The 19,888-nt window shown below is 34.9% G+C and overlaps 1 protein-coding gene across 1 annotated transcript; it reads right to left on the bottom strand.

Moving 5' to 3' along the window:
* Positions 1 to 1,209: 1,209 nt before the first annotated feature.
* LOC127799693 (uncharacterized) lies at positions 1,210 to 16,418 on the bottom strand. Its single transcript, XM_052333916.1, has 2 exons — positions 16,046 to 16,418; positions 1,210 to 1,214 (listed from the first exon to the last, which is right to left on the bottom strand). Exons 1-2 carry the CDS (start codon positions 16,416 to 16,418, stop codon positions 1,210 to 1,212), a joined length of 378 nt encoding a protein of 125 aa, XP_052189876.1.
* Between the last annotated feature and the right edge of the window lie 3,470 nt (positions 16,419 to 19,888).

The following is a 19,888-nucleotide window of genomic DNA, read 5'->3' as shown; positions in this document are numbered from 1 at the left end:
AAGTGCATGAATCAAGATAAAATACTCACAACAATCAAGATATCAGGTCTTGTTGTTGTGAGATACATCAGACACCCAATCATACTTCTAAAGTATGCCCTTATCCACTTTTTCAGTTCCATCTTCCTTGCTTAACTTTTCCTTTTGATTCATAGGAGTGCTCATTGACTAGCAATCTTCCATATGAAACTTCTTGAGAATTTCCTTTGCATATTTCTTTTGACAAATGAAAATCTCATCTTGACTCTGCTTGATCTCCATTCCGAGAAAGTAAGTCATCAATCTAAGATCAGTCATCTCAAATACTTTCATCATATCCATCTTAAATTCATCAATCAAAGCTGTATTGTTTTCAGTCACCAAAAGATCATCTACATAAAGAGAAATAACAAGAATACCAACCTCACAATGCTTGACATAGAAAGTGGACTTAGATAGGATTTTTATGAAGCCTAAACTTAGAAAGTGATCATCAATTCTGTTGTACTAGACTCTTGGAGCTTGCTTCAATCCATAGAAAGCCTTCTTGAGGAGATAAACTTTGTTTTATTCTCTTTTCTTCACAAAATCTTCTAGTTGCTCAACATAGATTTCTTCTTGCAAGAAACCATTTAAAAATACTGATTTTACATCCAACTGGTACACTTTTCAGCCTTTTTGTGTTGCAAAAACAAGTAGTAGCCTGATAGTGTCAAGTCTAGCTACTGGTGCAAATATGTTTGGATAGTCTATACCAAAAATTTGAGCATATCCTTTAACAACAAGCTTGGCTTTGTGTTTGTTGATGGATCCATCACCATTGAGCTTGATTCTGAACACCCATTTGACCCCAATGATATTTCTATCTTGAGGTCTATCAACAAGCTTCCAGGTCTGATTTTTTTTAATCATGGACAGCTCCTCCTGCATTGCAACTAACCACTTTTGATCCTTTTTTACATCCTCGTATCTTGCAGGTTCACATTCAACAATGTTGCACCTCTGATAGATATCAGACAACAACCTAGTGCCTCTGACAAAAGAATCATCCACTAGATCATTTAAATTCTCATTCTGATTTCTTTTTGAATTTTCCCATTTCCACTGCTCATTCTCCATGAAATGCACATCTTTACTTATCACCATGTTTCCTGTTTCTGGATGAAATACTTTGTAAGTTTTGGATATTGTACTGTAACCCACAAATATACTAAGCTTTGGATATTGTACTCACCCTGCAATTAAAACACAAAATAAAACACAATAAAAATTTTATATTTTATTTATTTATTTAGGCGAGAGGTTTATACTTGTCAGTGTACGAGTGCAGTTGTAGTTCAAATTTAAATTTATACTTTCTGGATAAGTCCAGGTCGTCCACTGAGAGATTTATTTATGGCAAAAGAAAAAAAAGAATGTCACACACACGCACACGCATTTAGATGGATTGATAACATGATTTTTTATGATTTTTTTAGATAACAAATACTAGAAAATAAAGCAAGACAGAAGTTGAAATAAATACTAAACGTGAGAATATGAAATTGGAAAGTACTTGAGTTAAGACAATTTCAGTGCCAACCCGTTGATTCCCAAATATTAGCATAAAAGATTAGCAACATTAATTTAATTTCAGATATGAGGATTTGTTATTAAATGCAATTAAAGATAATGATAGCTCTAGTTTAAGCAATCCCCATACATGATATGCGGGATTCTAATTTAAGAAACTACCATAAATTCAATTACAATTAATACACAAAACAACTAAATTAATCATCCGGGTTTGGGTATGATAGCGTTTCCAGTTCTAGTAACTCTCATGCGTGACATGAAAGCTCTAAGTTAGGCTTACGCTCCAATCCAAACCTAGTGATTTTTCAATAATCAAAACACACTCATATTGAAGTTTAAACCAATGTTACTCATTTAAAGCGTAGCTTTCTTTGGGAATCATTGGCGTTAGACACTGTCCTTGCCTTAACCCAAGATTAGATTTAGCTACTCATCTCTATTAAATTAATTGACATCAATTTAAATGACATAATTTAAATAACAGAATTTAAATGACAGGAATTAAAATAGAAGAAACTAACCGGCCATTTAGGCGGTAGATAATTAAAATACAAGAATTAAAATTGCAAGAATTTAAAGGCAAGAAACTAACCGTCCATTTAGGCGGTGAACAATTAAATGACAAGAATGAAAATTGCAGAAATTTAAAGGCACAAATTAACCGGCCATTTAGGCGGTGAATAATAAAGTAATAATAAATGACATAAGAATTTAAAAGAAGAAAGGAAGGAAGTAAGATCACAAGAGAGAATACTAAAGAAAAGGGGAAAGAACAAGAACAATTCTCAAAGAGAGAATTATAAGGAAACAACTAAACTTTGATTCAAGAATAATAATCACACTTACAAATGCAATCAAGTGATCTATTTATAGGCCACAAGATGCAATACAAACCACACAATTTCAATTATTCAACTAGACATAATTATATCTAATGGGCACTCACACACTTAAAGTTAAATGGATTTTAGCTATAATACACACCTAATATTAAATGGATTTTAGCTAAAATACATACCTAATAAAGCATTCATAAAGTTAAATGGATTTTAGCTATAATATCCACCTAATAGTTAAGTGGATTTTAGCTAAAAAACACACCTAATAAAGCTCTCACATAAAAAATAAAAATAGATTTCTATAAATTGATTTTTTAATCTTCATTAGGATTAAAAATAATCCTTGGGCCTTCTCCAAATAATATCTTCCATGGGTTGCTCAAATTGGGCCTTAATTCTTCATGGGCTTAAATTCTTCATGGACTTTAATTTTTCATGTGCTTGATTTCTTTATGGACTTGAATTCTTCATGGGCTTGATTTTTCCATGGGTTTGATTTCTTCATGGACTTGAATTCTTCATGGACTTTAAGTCTTCATGGGCTTTAATTCTTCATGCCTAAAAAATAAAAATAAAAATAATTTAATGTTATTAATAAATTATATATTATATATATGTATTACACATGGCACATATATATATTATATTATATTATATATATATTACATGCATGCACATAATGATGTATATGTATTATATATAATTTTATATATTATTATTATTATTATTATTAAATTTTACTTTAAAATTTCATTTCATTCATTTTTCAATTTAAACTTGCATATAACCATAAAATATATATTAATATCTAATTTAAACTATTTTTAAGATCAAAAGAAGGGTATAATTATAACAAAATTTTTATAAAATTAACCACTAATCACATAGGTAAAACATAAACAACCAAAAACTTAAAGAAATTTTAATGAAGGTTTATACCCATGCCATGCCTCAAATGGTGTTTGATCCTTCACTACCTTTGTGGGTAGTATGTTTTGAAGAAAAACAACAGTGTTTGCTGCCTTTGCCCAAAATTTCTTTGGAAATCCTTTCTTGTGTAGCATACACCTACTAATCTCCATGATGAATCGGTTCCTCCTTTCACTAACTCCATTTTGTTGTGGAGTGTAGGGAGCAGTCAACTGATGTTCAATCCCAGCTTCTTCAGAAAATAAATTGAATTGTTCTGAGCTATATTCCTTTCCATTATCAGACCTCAGAACCTGAGTTTTTTAGCCACTTTGGTTCTCTACATTTGATTTAAATTTTCAGAACACGACAACAACTTCTGACTTGAATTTTAAAAAGAAAATCCAACACATTCTAGTTAGATCATCAATGAAAACAATATAATAGAAGTTACCTTTGAGAGAAGGTGTTCTCTGAGGTCCTGCCAAGTTTGTGTGAATTAACTGCAATTTTTGAGTAGCTCTCCAAGATGTTTTAGGAAATGGCAACCTGGTTTGCTTTCCAAACTGGCATGCTTGGCAACTTCATAGGTGCTCTTATAGAGGTGGTAAATGTTGCACAAATTGCTTTCTTTGCATGTACAACACACATGTGTGATGAAAGTAACCAAGACTCTTGTGCCAAACCTGTGTTGCGCTTTCTGAGATGGGGAAGGCAGCATGTTTCTCCTGAATTGGATCTAGAAAGAAGCTCTTGCCTCTCATTCTAATTTTGAACATCTCCTAACTAGTTGCGTCTGTGATCAAACAATGTTTATCTTCAAAAATCACTTTCAAGCCATTTTCTATCAACTGACCAACACTTAGCAAGTTTTGATCAATTTTTGGCACATATAAGACATCAGAGATGGTTTTTGTACCTAAGCAGCTTTCAATAGCTATAGTACCTTTTCCTTTGACAATAATGTGATCACCATTGCCAATTCTGACTTTTGTGATTGTAGTGCTCTCCAATTCTTTAAACAGTTCCTTGTCATGAGTCATATGATTAGTACAACCACTATCAATGAGCCAACTTTCACTTGAATTGCTACTTGCAAAACATGTTGCTACAACTTGTTAGGAATAGACCTTACACCCCCCAACTTGAATTGCAGTAATAAATCAGGGTTGTTAGGAATACCTGTAACTCCACAAGTCCATAGATTTGCTGTGAACTGCTAAAACTTAAACAACAAATGAGCACACCATATAGATATATATTTATATTTTCACACCAAAATAAAAATTTCATGCAAGTCATAAGATAAGCAAAATGCGTCTCAAGAGTACAAAAAGTACTCCTTACTCAGCCATCTTATCAAAGACTTTGCTAACAACATTCCACAGTTTTGTTTTTTTTGTTTTTTTTTTTTTGTTTTTTTTTTTTTTCAAGAACACAACCAAAAAAATCCTGCAAGTTGTACAATAACTAGATGCGTCTCAAGAGTACAAAAAGTACTCCTTACTCAGCCATCTTAATAAAGAGCATTTCTCACAGTGATAAATCTAAATTAATCGGACCCCTTGGGCGCTTGTTACTAATTGCCTTAGACCAGTCTATCCGAGGCTCATGAGGATCGTACTGTGGAACATAAGCATGTAATTTCTCTAACAGCTTATCAATGGTGGATGCAGAAATGAGAATCTTTCTTGCTGAATGAGAAATGAACTGTTGGTCCACAGCCTGATCAAGAAAAGAGAGTAACCCATCGAAAAAATGGTTAACATTTAAAAGTCCAATGGGTTTGGTATGGAGATTACTCTTGGTCCAGGAGATTATACAAAAGATTTCTTCAAGTGTTCCAAAACCTCCTGGTAAAGCAATGAAGGCATCTGACTGATAAATCTTACAAGCCATGCGCTCAGACATAGAAGTCGTTTCTATAAGTTGACCGCGTGTAATCCCGGAAATATGTGGTTCAGCTAAAGGGATTGGCATTATACCTACCACAGATGAATTTCCAAGATGTACAGCTTGTGAAACATAACCATTCAATCCACGACTTCCCCCTCCATATACCAAATTAATTTTTTTCTCTCCTAATTTTTTACCAAGTTCGTTCGCTGCAAGTGCGTAACAAATATCACTCCCAAGTTGAGAGCCACAAAGTACACATATGGTTTTAATTTGACGAACGAACTGCCCTTCCATGTTTGTTTCTTTTGTATGTCCTGAAAAGAAGTTTGGAGATCAAAAGTAGCTATACAACAATTCAACAAGAAATAAATACAAACAAAAATCTTGCGTATATATAAGTAGTTGTGATTGTGGCTCACATCTTCTCTGGTTTTACGTCCAGAAACGGCTTAAACACTTTCTATGAAGTGGGGATAAGCTTCCCATCCAATTTTCTTATAGATTGGCAAACAGGGTCGTTTTTAGTCAGATTCCCAAGACTATAGCGTTGGTGGTCACTTCTGAACTGGGTCCATAAAGCAAGAAGTTCTCTTTGCACTATTCCACACGGATGCGTCTCAAGAGTCAATCGGATATCATCCAGAGACTCCTTACTCAGTCCATCCTTTATGAAACTAATTTTATCTTCTCGATTTATGGACGTAAACCCCACAGATTTGCATCGTGTGTTACAGGTCCATCGAGCACATTTGTAACAACCATTCACTCTTTTCGCTCTTCTTTTCTTCGCAAAACTACTCTTCCCTAAGCCTGGAAAATGCTTAAAACTAGGTGAAGTTTCACCAGCTAATCGAACTTTTGCTTCGATCAGCCAACAAATATCTTCAGGGATGTTATTAAGCATCAACAACCTAAGTCTTTCACACCTAGCAACATAAATTTTTTTCAAATCATTTTGCGGGAGAGATGGATAGTACTTGTGAATTTTTGAGAGATAAAGATCCATTTTTTTTTTTTTTTTTAACTATACTAAGAAAAAAAAGTAAAGAACTATAAACTTTACAAAAGGGATGAGAGTACCTGATCGGAGAATAACACAAAAGAGAGAAGACTGAGCTCAAGAAGGGTGGCTTGCCTTATACAGATATGGAGTCTCTTATAGAACAATGACCATCACTATTTTACACTCGGCTCGAGGCATGCCATAATTACAGGGTTATGCTTGGCGTCTCTTTTTCAACGCTTGGTGCCTCATTTTTCAACATTTGGCAGTGTGCCTTATCCTTTATAGGGCAGTGTGATTGCACTGCCCAAGAAAAGATAGCTACCACCAGCGTCAATTCTGTCTCTCTCAATTCAAATTTTTTTTTTATTTTATTATTTTTTTTAATTTTTTTATTCTTATTATTATTATTATTATTTTTTTTTTTTGATTTTTTTTTTTAATAAATGTTTTGTTTTAGGGGCCCAATAAAATCATACATACCACACAAGACAATATTATCGAGTCTAACAAAATTATTTGCACAATAGATCAGTTTCAAACACCAATAAAATCAAGTACACCTTACCCCCCAACTTAAATTGCGCATTGTCCTCAATCGACAATAAAAGGATAGAAGATAGGCATACCTGGTGGTCTTCAATGCATGAACTCGTATGCAAAAAAAATTTTATTTAGACTACACACAGAGAAACACTATTTGAATCAAAGTTAATTAAGTAATGCAGAAAATGAACAACTTATATATATAATTCTTTATTATTTTATTTTATTTTATTTTTTTTATTTAATTTTTTTATTTAATTTTTATTTTTTTTTTCAGATCTATAAACATCCATTTAACCTAAATGGAAAGGTGGTCTTTTAACGTCAGATTCCCAGACGATAGGAAACTTTCCCTACTCATCAGATGATGATGGATCATCTAAATCCACAACTCTTTCATTCTCCTCAACACTACCCTGGTATGGTTTCAACCTATGACCATTGACTGTTAGAAGCTGTCCTGACTCCGGATTTTCTATCTCAACTGCCCCATATCCTGAGATGGACTTGATTACAAAGGGGCCGACCCATCGAGACTTCAATTTTCCTGGGAATAGATGCAATCGAGAATCATACAAGAGTACCCGTTGCCCTACCTGAAAGCTTTTTCGAATGATGTGCCGATCATGTAACTCTTTCATGCGAACCTTGGCCAATCGTGCATTTTCAAATGCTTCATTCCGAATTTCCTCAAGTTCATTCAATTGGAGCTTCCTGGATAAGCCTGCTTCAGTTAGACTCTTGTTGATCTTATGAATTGCCCAATATGCTTTATGCTCAATTTCCACCGGCAGATGACAAGATTTACCGTATACTAGCCTATAGGGAGACATTCCCAAAATTATTTTGTAAGCTGTTCTGTATGCCCAAAGAGCGTCTACTAGTCTTAAGGACCAATCCTTACGATTAGCAGCAACAGTCTTTTCCAATATGCGCTTAATCTCCCTATTGGCTAGCTCGGCTTGACCATTGGTTTGGGGATGGTATGGTGTTGCAACTTTATGCAGTACACCATATTTCTTCATTAATCCTGCCACTACTTTATTACAAAAATGGGAACCCCCATCACTGATGATTGCTCGTGGCATCCCAAATCGACTGAATATATTTTCTTTCAAAAATTTCACGACAGTCCTATGGTCATTTGTTCTGGCCGGGATTGCTTCTACCCATTTGGACACATAGTCAACAGCAAGTAAGATGTATTCATGACCAAATGAATTGACAAATGGGTCCATAAAATCCATACCCCAACAGTCAAAAACTTCTAACACTTGGATCGGATGTAATGGCATCATGTTTCTCCTTGACAGACTTCCTAACCTTTGACATCGATCACAATTTGAACAGAACTTGTACACATCCTTGAACAGTGTCGGCCAATAAAATCCACTCTGAAAAATTTTTGCAACTGTTTTCTTGACAGAAAAATGGCCTCCACATGCAAGAGTATGACTGAAATTGATGACACTTTGTTGCTCATGATCGGGTATGCATCTACGGATGATTTGGTCAGGACAATACTTGAAGAGGTAGGGCTCATCCCAAAAGAATGTTCTGACTTTTCTGAAGAATTTATGCCTATCTTGCTTACTCCAATGGTCTTGGATCAGACCAGTTGCCAGGTAGTTCGCAATGTCGGCATACCAAGGGACAACAGATGATGCACGAATAACATTCACTTTAAACAGTTGCTCATCAGGGAAATTGTCATGAATTGGTTCATCAAATTGTGTGAGATCTTGACTTGGAATCCTTGACAAATGGTCAGCCACCACATTTTCTACTCCCTTCTTGTCTCTGATTTCAATGTTGAACTCTTGCAGGAGTAAGATCCATCGGAGCAGACGGGGTTTTGCATCTTGCTTTGTGAACAAATACTTCAGAGCAGCGTGATCAGTAAAAATGATCACTAGTGACCCTAAGAGGTAAGATCGAAACTTGTCCAGGGCAAAGACAACTGCTAGTAACTCTTTCTCTGTAGTGGTGTAATTCTTTTATGCCTCATTAAGAGTTTTGCTAGCATAATATATCACATGAGGTTTCTTATCCTTCCTCTGCCCTAACACAGCTCCTACCGCATAATCACTAGCATCGCACATAAGTTCAAACGGGAGGGACCAATCAGGGGACTGAATGATAGGTGCTGAAATGAGTGCATCTTTCAATTTATCAAAAGCATTTTAACAGGCAGGACTCCATTCAAACGGAACATCTTGAGTCAACAAATGGCACAAGGGTCTTGTTATGGTGCTAAAGGAAGCAATGAATCTCCTATAAAACCCTGCATGTCCCAAAAAACTTCTGATGTCTTTCACATTCCTAGGGATGGGGAGTTTTTGAATTGTTTCAATTTTTGACCTGTCTACCTCCATCCCCCTAGATGAAACGATGTGCCCCAAGACTATGCCCTGTTTCACTATGAAGTGACATTTTTCCCAATTGAGTATCAGATTTGTTTCCTCACATCTTGCTAAAACCTTTTTCAGATTCTCCAAACAGGCCTCAAAGTTACTTCCATAAACAGAAAAGTCATCCATAAATACTTCAACAATCTGCTCAACCATTTCACTGAAAATGCTCATCATACACCTTTGAAAGGTGGCTGGAGCATTGCATAACCCAAATGGCATGCGCCTGTATGCAAATGTCCCAAATGGACATGTGAAAGTTGTCTTCTCTTGATCTTCTAGTGTAATTTCTATCTGATTGTACCCTGAGTAGCCATCTAAGAAACAATAGTAGGCTTGGCCTGCTATTCTCTCCAGAACTTGATCCAAGAAAGGCAAAGGAAAATGATCTTTCCTTGTCACAGAATTGAGCTTTCTATAATCAATGCACATACGCCATCCTGTCTGGATGCGCGTGGGAATCAGTTCATTGTTCTCATTTTTTACAACAGTGACTCCAGACTTTTTGGGTACTACCTGTGTTGGACTTACCCACTTAGAATCAGAGATTGGGTAAATTATTTCAGCATCCAATAGCTTAAGCACTTCTTTTCTGACAACTTCTTTCATGTTGGGATTTAATCTCCTTTGCATTTGCCTAACTGGTTTTGCTCCTTCTTCCAAGAATATCTTATGAGTACAGATCAAAGGACTAATACCTTGCAAATCTGAAATGGTCCATCCTAATGACTTCCTGTGTGCTTTTAGAACTTTTATCAGTTGTTGCTCTTGCTGAGGTGTCAAACTTGAAGAGATCACCACTGGGAATGCTTCCCCTTCTCCTAGAAAGACATATTTCAAATCACTGGGCAATGACTTTCTCTCAGGCATGGACTGATGGCTATCAGGAGCCATGAGCTTACTGTCCAAGTTCCTTAATGGCTCTAAACCAGGCATCCATGTAGGCTTCTCACTTTCTTTGCTTATGACTTCCACTTCTTTTATTTCTTCGAGATCTTGATTTCCTTCTTTGGGTCGTCTCATGAACTCTTCAAAACAGTCATTGGTCAGTGTTTGGATCAAGTCTACCTCATCCACTTCACTCTCAATGTCCTGATGTTTGGCTACCCTAAAGATATTCATTTCTACAGTCATGTTCCCAAAAGATAGCTTTAACACACCATTCCTACAGTTGATGATGGCATTTGATGTGGCAAGGAATGGTCGACCTAAGATGACTGGCACAGGAGGTTGAGGCCCCTGATGCGGCTGGGTGTCCAAAACGATGAAGTCTACTGGAAAGTAGAACTTATCGATTTGTACCAGAACATCCTCCACAATTCCTCGTGGAACTTTGACTGATCGATCAGCCAGCTGAAGGGTCACTCTAGTGGGTTTAAGCTCACCTAATCCCAACTGTTGATACACACTGTATGGCAACAAATTGACACTAGCTCCTAAATCCAAGAGTGCCCGATCAACCTTTTGACTTCCTATGATGCATGTAATGGTTGGACAGCCTGGATCTTTGTATTTGGGAGGAGTTTTCAATTGGAGAATGGCGCTGACTTGTTCAGTCAAGAATGCCTTTTCATGCACATTTGTTTTCCTTTTGACAGTGCACAGATCTTTCAAAAACTTTGCATATGAAGGTGTTTGTTTGATTGCATCCAACAGCGGGATGTTGATTCTCACTTGCTTAAACACTTCATATATATCTCCATTTTGTTGCTCTTTTTTCAAATGATTCAACCTTTGTGGAAAAGGTGGTTTGGGCCTGTATTGAATTTCTTTCTCATCTTCTTTTTGTTTTTCATTTTTTTCATTTTTTTCATTTTTCTCATTTTTCTCATTTTTTTCCACGGTGGATTCATGATCTTTTGGTTCTTTTTCTTCATCAACATGTTGGTTTATCCTAGGATCAGTTGGTTTCTCAATTATTCTTCCACTTCTTAGGGCAGTCACTGCTTGCACTTGTTCATGAGTGTTGGTTTCACTATTTAAAGCTTCTACCTGGTTGGTTTGCCTAATTGGGTTAGGATTAGTTTGGGATGGAAACCTCCCGGGTTCTCTCACACTCAATGTTTGTGTTATCTTGGTCAACTGGCTCCTAATGTCTTCTATGGCTCTGTTTGTTTGGTCTTGATTTTTGACAAGCTGAGCAACCTGATTATTGATACCTGTTTGACTTTGGATGAACTGGTGCAAGGTATCTTCCAAAGATCTCCTATGAGGAGGTTGGTAAGTATTGGATGAAGAACCTTGATTTTGTTGGAAGGTATGTTGTTGTGTAGGGAAGGGAGGTTGAGAATGATTTCCAGAATCATTTCTCCAAGAAAAATTGGGGTGATTTCTATTATTGGGATGGTATGAATTGTAGTTCTGATTATTCCCATAATAGGCTCCACTCTGATTTTGATTTTGTCTCCCCTCAAAGTTGTGTGAATGATTGTTATTAGTCTGCCCATACAATACCTCCTTGAAAGCAGGTAGGGTAGGACATTCTTCAGTTGAATGATCTGTTGCATCACACACAGCACACTTTACTTCCACTTGATTAACAGATTGCACATTTTTGGGTTGCATGTTTTCAACTTTCTTTGTTAAAGCAGTTAGTCTTGCATTTAACTCGTCACTCTCACTCAGTTGGTATCTCCCTCTAGGTTGTGGATTTTCTCTTGAATCAAGAGCAGATGTTGGACCAACTTCCCAGTTCCTTGTATTCTCAGCCAATGTGTCAAAGAAGTGGAAAGCTTCTTCTGGAGTCTTCTCATAGAATTCTCCATTGCACATTGTAAAAACTAGCATTTTCAATTGGGGAGTGAGTGAATCATGAAAGAAACTGACCACTCTCCATTGCTCAAAAGCATGGTGCGGACAAGTGTGAAGAAGGTCTTTAAACCTTTCCCACGCTTGCGCAAAATTCTCATTTGGTTTACAGGCAAAGTTCATGATTTGTCTTTGAAGAGTAGCAGTTCTGTTGGCAGGGAAGTATTTTTTTAAGAAAGTTGTTTGCATTTCTCTCCAAGTTCCTATAGATCTAGGTGGAAGAGTGCTTAACCATATTTTTGCCTTATCTTTCAGTGAGAATGGAAAGAGTTTTAATCTTATGACATCCTCATTTGCTGTATGGTCCATGCAAGTGCTACATACTTCCTCAAATTCTTTCATATGAGTATATGGATTTTCAGAATCCATGCCATGAAAAGTTGGCAACAATTGGATTGTGCCAGGTTTGAAGTTAAACCTATGATGATTGATGGGAAGAATAATGCATGAGGGGGTTGTCTGCCTAGGAGGATGAAGATACTCCCTAAGGGGTCTGATCATCTCCTGATCAATGGGATCAGGGTCACCGTGGTCACTACCACGTGCAGACATGTTCTGTGGAAGTGGCATGTTCTCATTGTGTTGAGACATGAGTGACTGATTTTCTACAGTTTTACCTGACCTAAGTATCATACACTATGCAAAAATAAAAATAAAGTAAAAAGAAACAGAGTTACCGAATTTATCAGGAGATGCTTCTTCTTATATTCTGTTTTTCGTTTTTGTTTTTGCCTCAATCTCCCCGGCAACGGCGCCAAAATTTGACTGCACTCTCACCCTGCAATTAAAACACAAAACAAAACACAATAAAAATTTTATATTTTATTTATTTATTTAGGCGAGAGGTTTATACTCGTTAGTGTACGAGTGCAGTTGTAGTTCAAATTTAAATTTATACTTTCTGGATAAGTCCAGGTCGTCCACTGAGAGATTTATTTATGGCAAAAGAAAAAAAAGAATGTCACACACACGCACACGCATTTAGATGGATTGATAACATGATTTTTTATGATTTTTTTAGATAACAAATACTAGAAAATAAAGCAAGACAGAAGTTGAAATAAATACTAAACGTGAGAATATGAAATTGGAAAGTACTTGAGTTAAGACAATTTCAGTGCCAACCCGTTGATTCCCAAATATTAGCATAAAAGATTAGCAACATTAATTTAATTTCAGATATGAGGATTTGTTATTAAATGCAATTAAAGATAATGATAGCTCTAGTTTAAGCAATCCCCATACATGATATGCGGGATTCTAATTTAAGAAACTACCATAAATTCAATTACAATTAATACACAAAACAACTAAATTAATCATCCGGGTTTGGGTATGATAGCGTTTCCAGTTCTAGTAACTCTCATGCGTGACATGAAAGCTCTAAGTTAGGCTTACGCTCCAATCCAAACCTAGTGATTTTTCAATAATCAAAACACACTCATATTGAAGTTTAAACCAATGTTACTCATTTAAAGCGTAGCTTTCTTTGGGAATCATTGGCGTTAGACACTGTCCTTGCCTTAACCCAAGATTAGATTTAGCTACTCATCTCTATTAAATTAATTGACATCAATTTAAATGACATAATTTAAATAACAGAATTTAAATGACAGGAATTAAAATAGAAGAAACTAACCGGCCATTTAGGCGGTAGATAATTAACATACAAGAATTAAAATTGCAAGAATTTAAAGGCAAGAAACTAACCGTCCATTTAGGCGGTGAACAATTAAATGACAAGAATGAAAATTGCAGAAATTTAAAGGCACAAATTAACCGGCCATTTAGGCGGTGAATAATAAAGTAATAATAAATGACATAAGAATTTAAAAGAAGAAAGGAAGGAAGTAAGATCACAAGAGAGAATACTAAAGAAAAGGGGAAAGAACAAGAACAATTCTCAAAGAGAGAATTATAAGGAAACAACTAAACTTTGATTCAAGAATAATAATCACACTTACAAATGCAATCAAGTGATCTATTTATAGGCCACAAGATGCAATACAAACCACACAATTTCAATTATTCAACTAGACATAATTATATCTAATGGGCACTCACACACTTAAAGTTAAATGGATTTTAGCTATAATACACACCTAATATTAAATGGATTTTAGCTAAAATACATACCTAATAAAGCATTCATAAAGTTAAATGGATTTTAGCTATAATATCCACCTAATAGTTAAGTGGATTTTAGCTAAAACACACACCTAATAAAGCTCTCACATAAAAAATAAAAATAGATTTCTATAAATTGATTTTTTAATCTTCATTAGGATTAAAAATAATCCTTGGGCCTTCTCCAAATAATATCTTCCATGGGTTGCTCAAATTGGGCCTTAATTCTTCATGGGCTTAAATTCTTCATGGACTTTAATTTTTCATGTGCTTGATTTCTTCATGGACTTGAATTCTTCATGGGCTTGATTTTTCCATGGGTTTGATTTCTTCATGGACTTGAATTCTTCATGGACTTTAAGTCTTCATGGGCTTTAATTCTTCATGCCTAAAAAATAAAAATAAAAATAATTTAATGTTATTAATAAATTATATATTATATATATGTATTACACATGGCACATATATATATTATATTATATTATATATATATTACATGCATGCACATAATGATGTATATGTATTATATATAATTTTATATATTATTATTATTATTATTATTAAATTTTACTTTAAAATTTCATTTCATTCATTTTTCAATTTAAACTTGCATATAACCATAAAATATATATTAATATCTAATTTAAACTATTTTTAAGATCAAAAGAAGGGTATAATTATAACAAAATTTTTATAAAATTAACCACTAATCACATAGGTAAAACATAAACAACCAAAAACTTAAAGAAATTTTAATGAAGGTTTATACCCATGCCATGCCTCAAATGGTGTTTGATCCTTCACTACCTTTGTGGGTAGTATGTTTTGAAGAAAAACAACAGTGTTTGCTGCCTTTGCCCAAAATTTCTTTGGAAATCCTTTCTTGTGTAGCATACACCTACTAATCTCCATGATGAATCGGTTCCTCCTTTCACTAACTCCATTTTGTTGTGGAGTGTAGGGAGCAGTCAACTGATGTTCAATCCCAGCTTCTTCAGAAAATAAATTGAATTGTTCTGAGCTATATTCCTTTCCATTATCAGACCTCAGAACCTGAGTTTTTTAGCCACTTTGGTTCTCTACATTTGATTTAAATTTTCAGAACACGACAACAACTTCTGACTTGAATTTTAAAAAGAAAATCCAACACATTCTAGTTAGATCATCAATGAAAACAATATAATAGAAGTTACCTTTGAGAGAAGGTGTTCTCTGAGGTCCTGCCAAGTTTGTGTGAATTAACTGCAATTTTTGAGTAGCTCTCCAAGATGTTTTAGGAAATGGCAACCTGGTTTGCTTTCCAAACTGGCATGCTTGGCAACTTCATAGGTGCTCTTATAGAGGTGGTAAATGTTGCACAAATTGCTTTCTTTGCATGTACAACACACATGTGTGATGAAAGTAACCAAGACTCTTGTGCCAAACCTGTGTTGCGTCTGTGATCAAACAATGTTTATCTTCAAAAATCACTTTCAAGCCATTTTTTATCAACTGACCAACACTTAGCAAGTTTTGATCAATTTTTGGCACATATAAGACATCAGAGATGGTTTTTGTACCTAAGCAGCTTTCAATAGCTATAGTACCTTTTCCTTTGACAATAATGTGATCACCATTGCCAATTCTGACTTTTGTGATTGTAGTGCTCTCCAATTCTTTAAACAGTTCCTTGTCATGAGTCATATGATTAGTACAACCACTATCAATGAGCCAACTTTCACTTGAATTGCTACTTGCAAAACATGTTGCTACAAAGAGTTGATCTTCAACCTCTTGATCTGCAACTTGGGCTTCAACTTCCTGCTACTGAGCTTTTCATTTGCAAATCATAGCTTCATGTCCAAGTTGGTTACATTTCCTGCATTTTGCATTTGGTCTCCTCCAGCATTTGAAAGGGGGATAACCCTTTCTACCACAATGTTAGCATGGAGGATGATTTTCTTTCGTACCTTCAGTCTTGTTCTTGTTGCTATTTGCTGTAGCATCACCATTTGCAACAAAATTCCTCTTGTTCTTCTTCTTTCTCATTTTCCCTCCTTCTTGATGCTTTATTGGCAGTGCTCCTTCAACAGCACCTTCTTGCCTCATGACACTTCTTTGCTCTTGCAGTTGTAAAGCATTTAAGAGCTCTACTAAAGTAATCTTGGACAGATCCTTGGTGTTCTCCAAGGTCGTAATAGTTGTCTCAAACTTTTCAGGCACCATTACTAGGATTTTTTCAACAATCCTCGAGTCGTGTAGATCAGACCCAAGCAGTCTTACCTTATTGGAAATGCTTAGAAGTTTGTCAGAATACTCTTTAATGGTTTCTGATTCCTTCATTTTCTACAGTTCAAAATCTCTAATCAAATTGCTTTGAGATAATCTCTTTGATCCTCTCATTTCCTTCATACTCTATTTTGAGATAATCTAGATTGCTTTTGTTGATTTGAGTGACATGACTTGAGTGAAGATAGTCGATGAGACAACAACAAACAAATAGGCCTTTGCTTTTGACTTTCTCGTTTTTCTGTCCTTGTGATTCTTGATTTGGGCCATCGTGGGGTTGTCTGGCAGAGGAAGAACTTCATAATCCTCTTCTATAGCTTCCCAAAGATCCATTGCATCCAGGTAGGTCTCCATTCTCACAGCCCAAATCTGATAATTTTCTTTGTCGAACACTAGAGGAGCAATCGATGAAAAATTGGCTTATGCGTCTATGGCGTCCACTTGAATTCAATCTCAAACTCCCACAGGTACCTTAAGAAGAAAGCTATGATACCAATTGTTGTTGTTTTGAGGTTGTAACAGAAAACAAACACAATTTTGGAGGAAGGAAAGAAAGATGAAGATTAAAGAAAAGAACACACGAGATTATGTCGAAGGAGGAGATGTTTTAATAAACTATGAAACTTACATTAAGAAGACTTGAAACTTAATAACTAACCACTAAGATCATGGTCCTAAAAATAAGCCCTGATCACATATGATTAATCAAAAAATAACAAACTCCTAAACATTAGGAAACAATAAATAACAATCTCCTAAACACTAGGAAACAATATTTTGAAATATTCAAAACATGACAACTTGGCAACAGTTTTAAACACATCATCTAACAAGTTTAATCAATCCATGACTCTCACTCGATCGAGATGTTAGTGAGTGGAATGATTATAGTGCACAGTAATCGAAAGCCCTAATAGATTCATTGAAGTATTGACTTCATTGCCATTAGGATCGTCCTAACATTATGCTAGGTCACTCGGGACCTTTTGAGGTGCTGTGAGAAAATGAAGAGTTTCTCATAATAGACTGAAGTGTTTGATCAGCGTCAAAGAGTTTGGTGTGTCCTGATTGTTACATGATGGTGAACCTAGAAGGTCACACACATACTAGGTAATGTATTGACACAAACTATTCGTGACCAATGGAGTTTAGATCTATGTGCATCACAGAAGCAACTGACGGTGGCATCTCAACGCAGTGAGGTAACAATTAATTCAATTTGATTTTGATGTATTCATTTATGCATATGGATGTCTATACCTAGTCTTACAAGGGTTATTTTGTATCCTTTCTGCTACGTGTGTTTTTGAAAAAAAAAATTGAAAACCAGAGTGACTTCCTTGCATAATACACTAAGCATTAGGGCATTCCTTTCAAAACTATTAGATGATGCATGGACAAAGCATATGTGAGCACATAATTATTGTGTATGATATGATGCAAGAGCTCATATTTGCTTGTTATTGGAGTTTATGAACTCAAGAAGCAAAGTATCAATCTTTGCTCGCCTTGTTAATGCCACATGACAAGGAATTAATGAGCAATATTTGGGAATCAAATTACCCAAATAAGTCATTTGATTGGTTAGTGTGTTCATTTCGATGTGAACATAGAAGAAAAAGGTAATATATGTGATTTACTTGTATAGCCTAGCAGTAGATATCACTAGGGATATTATTGCTAGAACTTCAAGATACATCTTGTATGATGTCATACACTCTCATACATAAATAGCAAGAATTATTTATTGGTAATTTTTTATTTAATCTTTGTATCTAGCTTAATTTTGCTTTTGTAGTAAATTTCTAAACTATATATTTATTATTTCATTTTTTTGTGAAATGAATTGCCTTAGTGTTGACTATTTAATCTTTGTGATTAAATATGTTTGCTCTATTATTGGTTATGAATCTTTGTGATTAAATATGTCACAATAATTCCTTAATAAATGGGATTAAATGATCTCAAAATTTATTTTTTAGGTAAAAAAAATAAAATAAATAATATTTGGACAATTAGAATATGGGAGATGATTGGCAATATAGTAAACTTTCAACCTTGTATCTAGTTGAATATTTATTATTAATTTTTTTTAGTAAATGTGTCTAAGGTATGGCATTAATAAGAAGAATTTCATGTAGATTATCTTTTGAATATGGCGTTTTCCAAAATATCATAGCTAATTTGATAAAAAGTGAAAAATTGAATAGGGACAATTATGAAATTTAGAGTATGAAGATCCAATTCGTCCTTGAGGAACAAGAGTCGATAGAAGTTCTAAATCAAATTATGGTGGAACTTATTGAAGGAATCACTGCACAACAAAAGAGTGATAAAGAGGCTTACAATGCTTGGAAGAAAATGAACTCAACTACTCGCATTATGTTGCTTAGTAGTATGGAGGCTGATATGTTAAGTGAGTTTAGAAAATATGAGCTGGCGAATGAAATGTGGATTGCTCTTAAAGAACAATTTGGGGCGATTTCAGTAGCAAATGTAAGACAACTAACCATCAAATTTGACATATACAAAAAGTGTCTAAACACAGTTGTGAACCTTATTGATGAACAACAAGTGCAAGCTATTATCAGATCCCTACCATATGACTGGGAGCATGTAAAAATATATCTTACACATAATGTGAATGAATATCAAGACAATGGTTGATGCTTTATGACATTTGGAGTTAGAGGATGATTGTATTGATGCCTTAAGGCTTAACGCCGACATTTATGTGATGGGATCTAGCTCCAATGTGCTCTCTAGTTTAAGCAAAAAAAAATTCACAAAGGAAAGATAGTAAATTACTTCCAAAAAAAAAAATTAAAAGGTGCTCATTTTGATAAAATTGAGAGTCATCATGGAAAGGGTAAGGGACCAGCTCGCAATCCCTCGAAAAGGAAGAATATGGTAAAGGTCAAATGCTACAATTGTGGCAAGAAATGACACTTTGCACATGACTACAATGAACCTAAAAAGGTACATGCCCTAAGTGTATTTTTTTTTCCGAATGCCATTCATGTTTTGAGTTCTGTACTTTAATTGAATCTAATCATTTGTGGACTCCTGATTTAGAATCCACAAACCATGTAGCAAGAGACAAAAGTACATTCATGGAATATCGTCGAATACCATATGAAACTAAGTGGATCTATGTGGGAAACAATACAAAGGTTGGAGTTAAATGAATTGGCACCTACAAGTTTTGCATGCGTGGTGGCCAAACCTTATACCTATATGATGTATTGTGGTTTTAATTTGTATTTTCATGATTCAACAGTTGAATTATTTTTTAATTCAATATATTATAGATGTGGAGATTTACAAGATGCTTTTATCTCACTTGATGTAGATTATGATATTTTACTCTTGTGTTTAGTTTTGATGATCTTGTGTTTAGTTTTGATGATGAAAAATTTCAAATGTATTTTTTTCTCAATCAAAGCATATGGTTTGGAAACAAAAATCAATTTCAAAGTGCTTTGATCTATGATCTTTTATATTAGTTGGAGATTAGCATAAAC

The sequence above is a fragment of the Diospyros lotus genome, chromosome 4 (assembly GCF_014633365.1).
Source record: "Diospyros lotus cultivar Yz01 chromosome 4, ASM1463336v1, whole genome shotgun sequence".
NCBI lineage: Eukaryota > Viridiplantae > Streptophyta > Magnoliopsida > Ericales > Ebenaceae > Diospyros > Diospyros lotus.
The sequence above is the reverse complement of the archived record's forward strand: the minus strand, read 5'-3'. Positions and strand labels throughout refer to the sequence as shown.

What these genes read in the sequence shown, in the direction of transcription:
- LOC127799693 (XM_052333916.1), bottom strand. Translation starts at nt 16,418, where the DNA reads ATGAAGGAATCAGAAACCATTAAAGAGTATTCTGACAAACTTCTAAGC.